This window comes from Xenia sp. Carnegie-2017, unplaced genomic scaffold, assembly GCF_021976095.1.
Source record: "Xenia sp. Carnegie-2017 unplaced genomic scaffold, XeniaSp_v1 HiC_scaffold_20, whole genome shotgun sequence".
NCBI classification, from domain to species: domain Eukaryota; kingdom Metazoa; phylum Cnidaria; class Anthozoa; order Malacalcyonacea; family Xeniidae; genus Xenia; species Xenia sp. Carnegie-2017.
Genome location: NW_025813483.1, coordinates 313,968 through 327,300, shown reverse-complemented (window position 1 = coordinate 327,300; position 13,333 = coordinate 313,968). Strand labels below are relative to the sequence as shown.

Here is a 13,333-nt window from a genome sequence, read left to right as displayed (position 1 = left end):
AGTTTTAGTGATAGTGATAGTGTTGGTGTTAGAGTAAGTGATGGTCTTTGTTTTAGACTTAGTTCATCTGTTCTAATTTATTTTATACTTGTTTTGATAAAAATGAATGGAGGGAGGGGCAGAGAGTAGTGGCGGATCCAGACTACATAAAACAAAAATACTGCAGCCCATTTTGCGTAAATTTACATTTCTAAACACCTTAGAGGCTAATCCATTGGTAAAATTATATTCTTTAAAAATTAAAAACCAATAGTGTTTTTCTAAATGTAATTTGAATTTATAATTGAGGAGCTATAATTTATATTGATCTACACTGTATCCATTAGTCGGGGGGGGGGGTAGTACATTGATGATTCTACTGTATTTTTAACAACAATGATTCATGGGAGTGGAGAGAAGTATATTGTCTTCGCCTGTCTTCTTCTTTCCTTTTTTCCCTTTTCCGTGTCTCTTCTCTACTTTCCTTGACTTTCCTTTCCGCTTTTCTGTAGGTTTTCTTGTACGAAAGGATCATTATTAAATTGGTAGAAACAACCGTGTAGCTAGCACTGTTGCGTTTATCAAGTATAAAACTATAAATACTGTATTTCTAGTTACTCTTGTATATAGTTTAATAATGTGCAAGGATCATCGATTGTTGTAGATGAAAAATTATTTTATTCATTTGTTTTAGACCCTGGACAACAAATTTAAAACAGATGAACTTGGTTTGGCAGAAATGAAATGGACGTCAAAATCAAATAATTTACAAAGAAGCTAAAGAAATCAAGCTATAAAATGGACGAAAGATATAATAAGAATTGTTGATTTGAAAGTTTATGTAAACAAACGAGGGGAGATAGGAACAGACAGAGGAAATTTATAAGAAATGAAACTTTTCTGCAAATATTAACACTGCACGGGTATAAAATGATTAAATTAATGTATAAAAAATCTATTAGAATGGTCCTTGTTTTTTATTTTTTAATACTAAATATAACCATTTTAATTCGTTTATATTAAATAGATCTGCGAAAATATTTGAAAGTTCATTTGAACTTTTCTCGCTCTAAGAACTCCGAGTTTTTGTTCCTGACGACGTTTTAAAATTATTAATTGAAAATGTAAAGGATTTTTTCTTTATGCTTATCGCGCCCATAAAGAGACGAAGAAAGAAAATATTGAACTTACCAGGGAAAGTTTGAACGCTTAGTCTCTCTTCGCTTGAGTGGTTTCTACAAGAATGAATTTAATCGAGTAAAAACATTATAACAGAAAAGTTTTAAAGAAAACGCCCAATAATTATTTGGTAGACAAAAATTTCAGGAAATTTATTGGCATGTTAGTAACCTGTCCTGATATCTTGCCTCGTATGTTGGTATTTGAGTGTTTAGATTTTCCTGACGATTTATCTAAAAAATTTGTGTTAGAGCGAGCTAATTACTCCATAATCGGTACTAGTACATACAAAGTGCGGTATTTGAAGTTAAATGAAGATATGATCTTCGCACTTTGCTGGACAATTTAAGCAATCGTCTCAGGACCTGAAAAAATCAGGTGACTCAACGGGATTCGAACCCATGACCTCTGCGGTGCCGGTGCAGTGCTCTGACCTACTGAGCTATGAAGTCACACAGTGGTGATCAGGTCAATATTGTTGGGCTGATGTTTTCTCGTGAAAGGAATGTCGTATGAATGTTTTATGAAGTGCGGCCAACAATATTGACCTGCTCACCACTGTGTGACTTCATAGCTCAGTAGGTCAGTAAACCGCAGAGGTCATGTTCGAATCCAGTTGATTTTTCAGCAAAGTGCGATCATCTTCATTTAACTAGTACATACAGTTGGTCGTTGCCATAACCATAAACATAAAGAGTTGATGCAGTAGACTACGCACTAAAGGAGTGAGGTCTGCAATTTTTGCTTATAAATGCGCTTAGCACTTTTCAATCATATATTTTTGACAAGCTGTTTGTCTTCTTAAGCTTGTTTTGACAATTACATATGAAAGTCATAAACACTTTGTTACGCCACTCGTTTATATTCTTGACAATGTTAGAAATGTTTTTATTTTCTTTTTAACTTTGTATCTGCATATTTGTGCATAAAAATGCCCTAATAATTATGACAGATATTATTATCCGTGGATTGAGGTAGAAGACATACTTGAAAATGAAACTTCCAGCAGTGTAACTAAATCAAGAGCGACAGAGGAGAAACAAAGACGCCTGGTTATAGATAGCTTGATAAAATTGAAATTAGTTGAAGTACCCATCGTACATTCGAGAGTTTTGGACGTTGACTCGTGGACCAATGAAAACACGAATAATTCAAAACATGTTGACGACGATAAAAGCTCTAACGTGGACAAGGTTCCAATACAAAAACAACCATTAATATCACCGTTTGTTTTAAAGATAAGTTCGAAAGAAATATCAATGAATCACAAATACAATTTTGAATTTTGTTGGTTCACGTGATATATAGTAGTGGAAACTGTTCGTGATGTTGCTGAAGATATGTAAATATAACTACCAGCGTCTTTCCTTTAGGAAGAGGAATCTGTGTTCGAAAGTGAACAGGAAGCAGTCACCACAAGAGATTTGCTCGAAGATTCAAAGTTCACTGTAATGTCATTATATACTTTCACCATTAGTTTATATTTGATTAAAACTAGTTTTTCCATTTGATAAACTGTAAAATTCGTTTCCAAAAAAGATTTTTGTGCGTCTGCTATAAAACGATGTTTACCTATAATCATTAAAAATTTAGACAGATCGTGAAACTACAAGTTTTTTAGGCGTTCTCTACACAAATTTTCTTTATTTTAATATATTTAAACATCTTACAATGTCAAATTTCCCGTATAACATCGATTTTTCAAATCAGCGCACCAATATTGGCCAAAAGAAGCTGGTAGTGATCTGATCTAACAAATTCCCCTCTGTAGGACATACCATTAGACGATACTATTGGACGACACCCCCCTTTCTCCGCCTCGTCTATAATGGAGGAAATCTGACGCCATAAATCCCTACGTGGATATCGGGTGGAAGACAATTTGTTGTAGTTCAAGATGAATTTCCAATATTTAGGACTCTTCTTTTTCCTTTAAAATGGTCTTAACAAAATCTTATCTGCGTTACGTCGAAGCTGGAATCTTTGGCGTAGTGGGAAGTGCTAGAGCTAATGTGTGTCTTGTTCAAAGTGGCGAGAAAAGACGTGAAATTTGCCGCGCGATTGTTCCCGCACTAGAAAATGTATATATTTGGGACGCTAGACTTGGCGAAAAAGTAGTTGAACAGAATTGTTGAAACCTTTAAACAATGCTAGATTTCCACTATTTAAAAATTGTTTTTATGATATGCTTATCTAAATGTCTAGGTGAATGTCTTACAAGGTAACAAGAGCGAAGTGACTTGTCTCTGCCTCAGTCCTGACTCTGAACATCTTGCTGTTGGGTGAGTAAAACAACTTATCTAATTAAATAATATAGCATTTCATTATGTCTTGTAAATGATGCCCGATATTTACTTCATTGTGGCTAATCAACACTTTCAACAGTAAAAGGTATGGTTGTAAGAAACACAAGGTCAGGCAGGGGAAGAGGCTCAACCTCCCTGCTTATAAAAGCCAGATTCTGGGCCTCCTAACTTATAAAAGCCAGATCCTACCTTTCCCCTTGTATTATGAAAGAGCTTAATATCCAGGAAAAAAATGTCAGTCAACCTGTACAGTATGTAATATTAACAAAAATGAAAATCATTGGTGTACATTCCCCACATGTCCCAAACTATTTTAATTTCTACATCTTTGTTAGACTTGATATCCCTTTCACCACAGGTAATAAAATTTGCCTATATAAAATAGTTTTCCTTGCTTTTGAAAACTGAACAGCTTTTGATCTTAATGTACATAATAAATTTGCAGCTGCTTACAGGGGAAGAATGTAAAGCTTAACCTGCATGCATGCACCTCCACCTGCATACATCCACCTCCACCTGCATACATCCACCTCCACCTGCAGTTTATTTTTAAATTTTAGGTATGGCGATGGTGTCATCAGAATTTGGAATATAAATAATGGTACATCCTCAGTGACATTTAGGTACATTTCCTGTCATGGAATATATTTTTCAATTTGGTCTGTGCTCAACCATTTGTTAACCATTGGTACTTCTGATTTCCAATTACAAAACGGTCCAAAACTCATTTCAAAAAATTTTTAGGTAAACAAACAGTTAATATACCTCAGCACGCTATTATAATATATGTGCTAGGCACATCAACCAAAAATTTTCCAACTTCAAGACCCACAATGCATGCAACAAGGTATAAGAGGTATCCTGGAGAGGGTTACAACTTGTACAGATGTTGATGATGGTGCATTTTGCCCTATTTAACCTTTTGTTTGCCATTGCAACTTCTGTGTTCCATTCACAAAACAGTTCAAAACTCAATTGAGAAAATTTGCCAGTAAACAATTTACTACTTGAAGACAATTTACATGCTCTCAACCAAAGGAATGTGGAAAGTTTTCAAATTTCAGTATAAAAAATCAATGAAAGATAAATAAACCTTGAATGCCTTGTAAATTTGCACAGCAACTTCTGAAACTATGAGAATAGTAAATACAACCAGTGTCATCCCTAAAAATATATAATTGAGCAGTGATGTAGTCAATGTCGCACTAATGCATTACTGTGGAGTGAAGTGTAGACTTGTGTTTTAGTTTAAAATTATTAATTTTTGTGGATCGATGTGTATCAGTACTAATGTTTTCAAAGACGCCAAAGCAAACATCTTCATTCGGCAATTTCCATTCTTGCCATATCTGGAATTAAAGATTAAAAAATTATTTCATCTTTTGTTTTATTGAATTTCTTCTAGTGGTCACAAGACAGCAGTTACAGCTCTTAACTATGATTATACTGGTGTCAAATTGGTGTCTGGATCAAAGGTATTCTTTAATTGTTTTTATGATACTAAATCAATTGCTATAAATTGTGAATGGTAGTTTATAAAATAAACAATTCATTTGTGTTGTTTTCGCCACTACTATAGGATACAGATGTCATTGTTTGGGATATAATTAATGACTCAGGAATGTTCAGGTATGATTATGATCATTTAATGTTATATGACAAGTTTTAAAATATACAAGTTTCAACAACTTATGATGACATCTTCAGTATAATAAAGAGTATTATGTATGTGATGAATATAAATAAGAGTAATATGATACAGTGATACAATTTATTTAATTATGAGTAGATTATATATAAATATTACAATGAAATATTGATTTAAATAAATGATGAGTGTATTTATATGAAGGTGTCATGAGATGTAGAAACATGGTTGCTTTAAAAACTTGTGGTATTCATTAAATGTGCATTATCAATACTGCTTTTACGCAGTTATGATTATGTTGATATTCCAAAGTAAGGTATTTCTCTTTACATGTTTTTTATGTTATTGACTTTCTAAAAGTGTTGGGGGTATATGGTACCAACTGAGAGTGGGGAATATGATTTACTAACTGAGGGTGGGGAGTATGCCTTACAAACCAAGAGTGGGGAGTATGACTTACTAAATAAAAGTGGGAGTATGACTTACAAACTGAGAGTGGGGAGTATGACTTACTAAATAAAAGTTGGAGTATGACTTACAAACTGAGAGTGGGAGTATGACTTACTAAATAAAAGTAGGGTATGACTTACAAACTGAGAGGAGGGATGACTTACTAAATAAAAGTGGGAGTATGACTTACAAACTGAGAGTGGGGAGTATGACTTACTAAATAAAAGTAGGAGTATGACTTACAAACTGAGAGTGGGAGTATGACTACTAAATAAAAGTGGGAGTATGACTTACTAACTGAGAGTGGGGTGACTTACTAACTGAGAGTGGGAGACTTACTGTGGAGTGACACTAAATAAAAGTGGGAGTATGCACTAGCTGAAAGTGGAAGTATGACTTACTAAATAAAAGTTGGAGTATGACACTAACTGAAGTGGGAGTATGACTTACGAATAAAGTGGGAGTATGAACAAACTGGTGGGGAGTAGGACTTACTAAATAAAAGTGGGATTATGACTTACAAACTGAAAGTGGTATGACTTACTAAATAAAAGTGGGAGTATGACTTATAAACTGAGAGTGAGGAGTATGACTTACTAAATAAAAGTGGGAGTATGACTTACAGACTGAGAGTGAGGGTATGACACTAAATAAAAGGGTATGACTTACAGACTGAGAGTAAGGAGTATGACTTACTAAATAAAAGTCGGAATATGACTTACAAACTGAGAGTGGGGAGTATGACTTACTAAATAAAAGTCAGGTATCGCTTTCTAAATACTTATGAACTGAGTGTAGAGGTATGACTTACTGACTTACAGTGGAATATTTAAACTGAGGTCTTGCCACCTACATGCATACTGTACGTATGTTGTAAAGCTTAGAAACTACGTATCATATGACCGAAATGTTGAAGTTAGCGACTTCTTTTTTTATATAGCAATGTTTGTTAAGAAAGAGATAAATGATGTTTATGTATGTATGACGACAATGTTCTTAAATTTGTTATTTCTTCAGACTTAAAGGTCATAAAGGAATGGTGACTTGTTGTCGGTTTCTTCATTTTCAAAATGTTCTTATAACTAGGTAAATGTAGAAGATCTATTTTCATCTTAAATGGCTTTGCTAGTTTATATTTAATGGTTTTGTCTTTCCTAGTTCCAAAGACACTTTCGTGAAGTTTTGGGATCTTGATTCACAGCATTGTTTTCTTACCTTGGTTGGTCATAAAACAGAGGTGAATGGAACCTATGAATTTGTTCTTATGATAGGATGTAGGAGTTGTCTACCCTTCACTCTCCGTAAAAGAATAAGGATGAATACTTGGCTAGAAACAGGGATTTAGGAACAGTAATAAAGTCACTGTAATCTACATTTTTTTAAGGTTTGGGGCTTTGTCGTCGTCAAGAATGAAACAAGGTTAATTACTGGTTCTGCAGACAGTGAATTAAGAGTTTGGAAAATTCAGTACAAGGATGATAGAACAGAAAGACGCGAAGAAACGAGAAAACGAAAGACAGCAACGCAATCTAGCGAGGATGGTAAAGGAGAAATAGAGGTACATAAGAGGTGTTTGGTGGTCATTTCTCTGCGTTTTCTTGCATGATGCATGAGGGATAATAGTGGATGGTACTTAAATTCAGAAAACCAAAGGGAAAATAAGCGTTTTTAAGATGTTACAATGAGGTAGTATTAGGATTGTTGGTGGATATTTGTGGGTATATTAGGAACGTTGATGGATATTTGTGAGGTAAATTAGGACTATGGGTGAATATTTGTGAGGTATGCAGTATAAGGAATGTTGGTTGATATTTGTGCATAGGATTGTTGTCGATTTTTGTGAATATTACTATGTTAAGTTAAACTAATAAAATTTCTAATAAACTTTTTGTTTATAATTTGGATCTGCATTAGACCTGTCACCACTGCATCAAGCATTTAGTCCAAAATTCATTAAACATTTAGTTCTAGTAACTCGGTTTCTTCTATCGCAAAAGCTTCGTACAATGATTGGCATGGTCAACTCGCGTAGTATTGATCTTTCACGAACTTATATTGGTTGTCATGTACGTACGTTATGTAGAGTTTTTATGTGGGATTTGGATTGTAAAAATTATGGAGATGATGAACATTATGTGGCTACTGCTCAGCTTTATGTTACAACCTAGTATCAACTATAAATGGCTTTTCTGATTGGATTAATGAAACAGTAATGATAAACATTAACTTTTCGTTCTTTATAATTCTATAGCTTATTGTATTTCATTGTACTATTTAAAACCTTAGACAATAGCAACGCACAGCTTTCTAAGAAGTGGGTTTAGTAGTGAGTTATGGAAAACAAAATATTTAATTTACATATCAATTTTGCTGCGGTCGCCGAGAGTCGTGTTGACATCTTGAGGGAATATTCATTATAAAAGCAACTGTCTGAGTAATTTTCGTGCAAATGTTACAAACCCAGCAGAAATTCTTGCAGTAGCAAATATTGCTCAGTTTTCAATGGAAAAACTCCATTCTAATGTGGACCATAGGTTGTCATTATTCATTTCTTCATAACCAAGTTGAGAATGTAGTATTTTACGTATGTCAAAAATATTCATGGTTATGAATGAATTTTACAAAATATAATCAGTACTTCTTATTTCAACAGAGAACTAAAGAAAAGATGTGGTTATGTGAAGATAATTTTTATTTGTTTAGGGTGCTAATTCTACGTTAGAAATGTTTCGTCTTGCATCAGAAACCGAAATAAAAAAACGCTTGGCAAAAAGACGAAAAAAGATTTTAAAGAAGCAAAGGTTGTTGACTTTGAAATTTTAAAACTATATTCAAGCTTTTTTATTCTCATACATGTGATATTTTTTACCATTTTTTATTCCTAGATCACAAGGATTGGAAGCCGACGAGCTGACGGTTAGATAATTTTTGTTACGTGAAATTTGTGTGCAAAGAATTTTGACGAATCAAAATATACGTAATTTTCTGCTAAGACATCACAATCTTGCCTCGTTTCTGTAACATTGTGATATTTCTCTTTATTTGTGAATAGTTCTTGTATATATTAAGTCAAAATCCTGGAGCATATTTGGTTTTGTTGCTCGAAATGAAATAGATTTTGAAAACGTAGAAACAGAAAGTGGAGATCATATATCGTTGTTCCAACATTTTAAATGTGCTTGCGCACTATTTGTCTTATTTTTGAAACATATTTTAACATTACTTTATTTTATCAGGTTTCTGAAAACGTCTTAGCCACCGTCGAAGACGAGATTATAAAATTACCCGATGTTAAAGCGACCTCAAAGATAAGGTAAAATGATGTATGGAGTACAAACATTGTAATTCGCTTGTGGAAAATCAAGCGTTTTGTGTGAGAAAGTGGATTTTTCTTCACGTGCTTTTCTTAAAGGGATGTTTTTTCTTAAATATAATTAATCAATGTTGGTTTCTAATACTTTCATACATGCAATATTTTTAAGCAGTTTTACAATGTGAATTTTAAAAATTGCTTGTTCAAAATGGCTGAATAAAAAAGTTATTTTTAAACGATATTTATGATGCAAAAGTCGTTTCTAGTCCTCCTCGTACATACGTACTTGGTTCATTCACTTGTCTTGCTTTCCCGCCATTATAAAATACAAACAATTTTTTTATTCTTGTTAGGTCATTTGACTTTGCATTGAATTCAAATAATGATCTAAAGGTATCTCATTATTTTTGTCCGCGATTTTATTTTATATTTGAGAAGTATGGATGTGTTAAATTGATGTTTCTGTATATTTCCAAGTGTTGTTGAATAGTCATTTTGGACGATGAGAAAGAGTCTTTCGTCATTTTTTATCATCTTATTTGATTGTACATATAAAGAATGCGTAGTATACTGGATACTATGGAATTAGTTGCATCCACTTGAAATAAGAAGTTTTTTAAATTTCTACAGATTTCATTATTACTACACAACAACAGCGTAGAGTTTCATGTCTTCAGTGAAGAAAAGAAAGATTCAACTAATATACTTTCCATAAAGACACCTGGTCATCGTAGTGATGTAAGGTATGTGGCTACGTAGATCTCAATAAATCTGGAATATGAAGACAATAAGTTAAAGTCTTAAATCTCATGTGCCTTTTGCAGCGTCATACTGTAACAGTTCACTTCATCTGATTGACCCCTTAGACCAAATGTATTTTTTTTTTACATAGCGATTCAATGGCTAGAAATAATTGCATTTCAGAAAATGATTAATTTTGTTGTGTTGTTGTTATTTTCGCTTCATCCGCATTTTGTAGTATTTTTCACTTTAGCATGAAATCTTGAATAAAATGGATGGCGCATTTTATTTTTATGACTTCACCCTTGATTTAGTTGATTTTAGCTAGCTTTGTTACTTTAGGACTTTGTCATTCAATTCTGACGATTCCTGCATCCTCTCTGGTGCAGCTGAAAGATTAAATTGTGGAACAGGGTACAATAAAACAGATTTTTAAAGTTGTGTATGTGTATTTGGCATAATTTCTTTAACTAAAATACAATGATTCATATTTTGAAGTTTTATCAAGTTGTACCAACAGGATAATCATTTTTCATATTAGGAATAAGGTTGGAGTAATTTCGAATAGGGTGGAGGAATGAAAAAATCTAAAGTTGTAAATAAAAACTTATCAAGAAATTCTATAATATTTATCTTAGTAAATTATGTAATTGTTTTTGAACAAAAGCACGCCCCTCGTAGAAATCAATCCCAGTTGACAAAGCCAGCGTGTCAAAATAAAGATTTTCATTCATTCATTCATTCATTCATTATATGTAGCTCAACCTCAGGTGAACGATTAGCAAAAGCCAAATCCGTTTTCATTGAAAGAACGATCAAGTTATACGTGACCACCATCTTTGTGAATATAATTATATAAACCACCATTGCTTGTTCAACGTATCTCGATCACGTTTGGTGACCATTTGTCGTTGAACAGAAATAAGGGTCTAAATTCAAGCATGGAACAACAAATATTAGTTACTAAAACGAAAACTTTACAGAAAAAATAAATTTAGATTTCACATTTTTCATGAAGTCACAGTGCCATTCCTATTTTACACTTCGATCAAAGATAAAGTTCTCTGTTAAAAGAAACTTCAAAGACCTACCCAAGCTTGGTTTATAAGAGATATTCGAATGATACTTCTCAAATGTTTCAAAATTTTCAAAATAATCTTTGTGCACAAGCTGATGAACTGATTCCGATGACAAATCTCATTAGTACGTAATGCGTACAACTGTTTAGTAAAATCATGTGTTAATCTTAAAGTATGGCAAAAATTGAGTTAACGTGTTGTGTTTTGATTGGTCAATCTCTTGGTGCATCATTAGTTGTAATTGGTGTCCACGTAATAAAAGTCACTAAGCACATCTTATATTATAGTCTATTTATCAGCCAACGCTTTCATAATTACAAATAGAATTGCAAAAGAGTTTCAATGAATACCTCCTACATGTTTAGTACAAGAAATTTAAGATTTGGTAGCTCCTTTGCTCACGTGGTATATAGTAATGGGAATTGTTCATGATGTTGCTGAAGATATGTAAAAATAGCTACCTGCGTCTATCCTTTAGGACAAGAAATCTGATTTCGAAAGTGAAGACGAAGCAATCACCACAAGAGTTTTGCAAGAAGACTAAAAGTTTACTCAACAGAGTCGTAACTAGAACGTTAATTTGGGGGGTGTATATCCATATATTCATTTGTGCCCTGCTGATTTATTTTGAAATTCAGTTCACTTTCAAAAGAAAGGCACAGCGGAAAGTATGGTAGGGTATAACGGAATAATGTATATGCAACCCCCAATTAACGTTCTAGTTGCTTGTTATTATAGTTTGTTTGTACAGATGGAGTATTGTGAGAAGAACTCTTTAAGGAAGTTTATTGATGAAAGATTGTACAAGGACCATATAACAGAGAATTTTGCTGATTCTCAATGCGATTGTAGAAGGATTAGTTCACGTTTCATTCACATGTAGAACCTTTCAATTATTGTACACGTTGTCTGTATGAATGTGTGACTAAACATAAAAATTAGGTACGATTTTCTTTAGATCAATAAAGACATACAATTTGCTTTTTTGTCGAAATTTTGCCAGTAAGGTATGATTCATCGTGATATAAAACCAGTCAACATATTTCATGACTTGAACAATACGGTCGTGTGAAGATCAGTGACTATGGTTCATCGACCACGCGCATCTCTACACGAAGCGTTCTGCAACCGGCAAAACTGATAGCGCTCGTGATATTGTTGATTTTAATAAACCAGAGCATGTTGTATTTTATGTTTTCAGCCGTCTTTAAAATGAACAGATGAAGAAATCGTGAGATAGGAGTTTTGATGATATAATATCAAAGTTATTAGTTGTCCATATATATTCGTTGTTTCCTTTTATTAGAACTGAAGAACTTGAGGATCAACTATCCAGCTACCATATAAAGATCAACTGACAACGGCTCCAACTTCCGAAATACAAAACATTGAAATTCCGGTCGATATATTACTTCGTTTTCGTGTCAAATCTCGGAGGTTTGCAAACGACCTCGACTTCTCGGAGATTGAAATCAAACCCGTTCATACTAGCAAAACTATTTTTCATTTTAATTTTTGCTTCAATGTAAGTAATTTTTTTTCCTGAGATCATAGATCTTCGTCACATTTCTTCAGTTGTTAGAAAATCAGTGAAGAAATTAAGACTGCGACCGGAAGAGGAACAAAATAGCCGCATCGAAAAGTCGATTGAAAAGTAAAGTATACAAGCAAATAAGCACCAGCAAGTCAAGATACCATGATATTTTTTTGATACCAGTGCATTTGTAATGTGATAGTTGTTAAGGATTCATTTGCAAGGTTTATTTATATTGAGCTACAGGGAGTTGCAGTGTGCTAATGAAGATCTGGAGGTTTTCATTAAAGAGTAAAATACGAAGAAATGTAATTTTCAAGCAATGCTAAAGAAACACCATCGCGTTGTTACTGGCCAGTCAAAAAAACAAGAGAGAGAGAGAGAGAGAGTTCTAAATTTAATTTGTAAAGGCGAAGCCACTGTAAACTGAAAAATAACAGCCACAAAAAAGTCATCATTTTTTCCAAAAACTGCAAAGCACATAAATAAGCGTACGACTAAATCTCACAAAGTGGAAAGAAAAGCTATTGCCAATTAACTATCTTATGCAGATTTCATTTTAGGAACTTTTATCATAAAGTTGTCAAACGGAGGTTGATTCGTTTCAAAATAACTTTCAAACACCAGTGACGGGCGCTGACAGGAAAATTTAACTGGGACTGGACATTTGAAGCTGGACTGCAAACCAGATGCATGCAATGGATTTCTGTTACTGTTCAGCTTTTCAAACTCGAACTAAACGGCGTTAATGGTAATTAAGAATCCATGATATGAAGTCAGGCCATCAAAACGTGCCGCCAATTGCATGTCACGTGACTGTATTTCTGTTTCCGCAAATTCACTCCAACACTGATAAATGGTATCGAGAAAGATTTCTTTGCGAAACCTAATTCCAAATTATGAAATCGAATTTGTAGTCAATGAACTTAATGCATTCTCACGATTCTTACGACATCTAGATCATAATCATCAACATTTATAAACACATCCTGTCCCAAGTGCAGGATGACCATTTTTATAATGATAGCCGAGGTTACATTGTATATAATATTGCTGCCGTCGAAGACGATCTGCAAAGTCCATTTAGTTCACTGACTGCGCGCT

The 13,333-nt window shown here is 33.6% G+C and overlaps 1 protein-coding gene across 1 annotated transcript; it reads left to right on the top strand.

Moving 5' to 3' along the window:
• Positions 1-2,997: 2,997 nt before the first annotated feature.
• On the top strand, positions 2,998-10,052 carry LOC124443186 (WD repeat-containing protein 3-like). The gene is made up of 15 exons (XM_046993723.1): positions 2,998-3,272; positions 3,364-3,440; positions 4,025-4,087; positions 4,870-4,939; positions 5,044-5,093; positions 6,580-6,648; positions 6,721-6,799; positions 6,947-7,138; positions 7,560-7,628; positions 8,266-8,363; positions 8,448-8,478; positions 8,799-8,875; positions 9,229-9,268; positions 9,506-9,618; positions 9,959-10,052. The coding sequence occupies exons 1-15, from the start codon at positions 3,096-3,098 to the stop codon at positions 10,050-10,052; spliced, it is 1,299 nt and encodes a 432-aa protein (XP_046849679.1). The 5' UTR covers positions 2,998-3,095.
• The last annotated feature ends 3,281 nt before the right edge of the window (positions 10,053-13,333 follow it).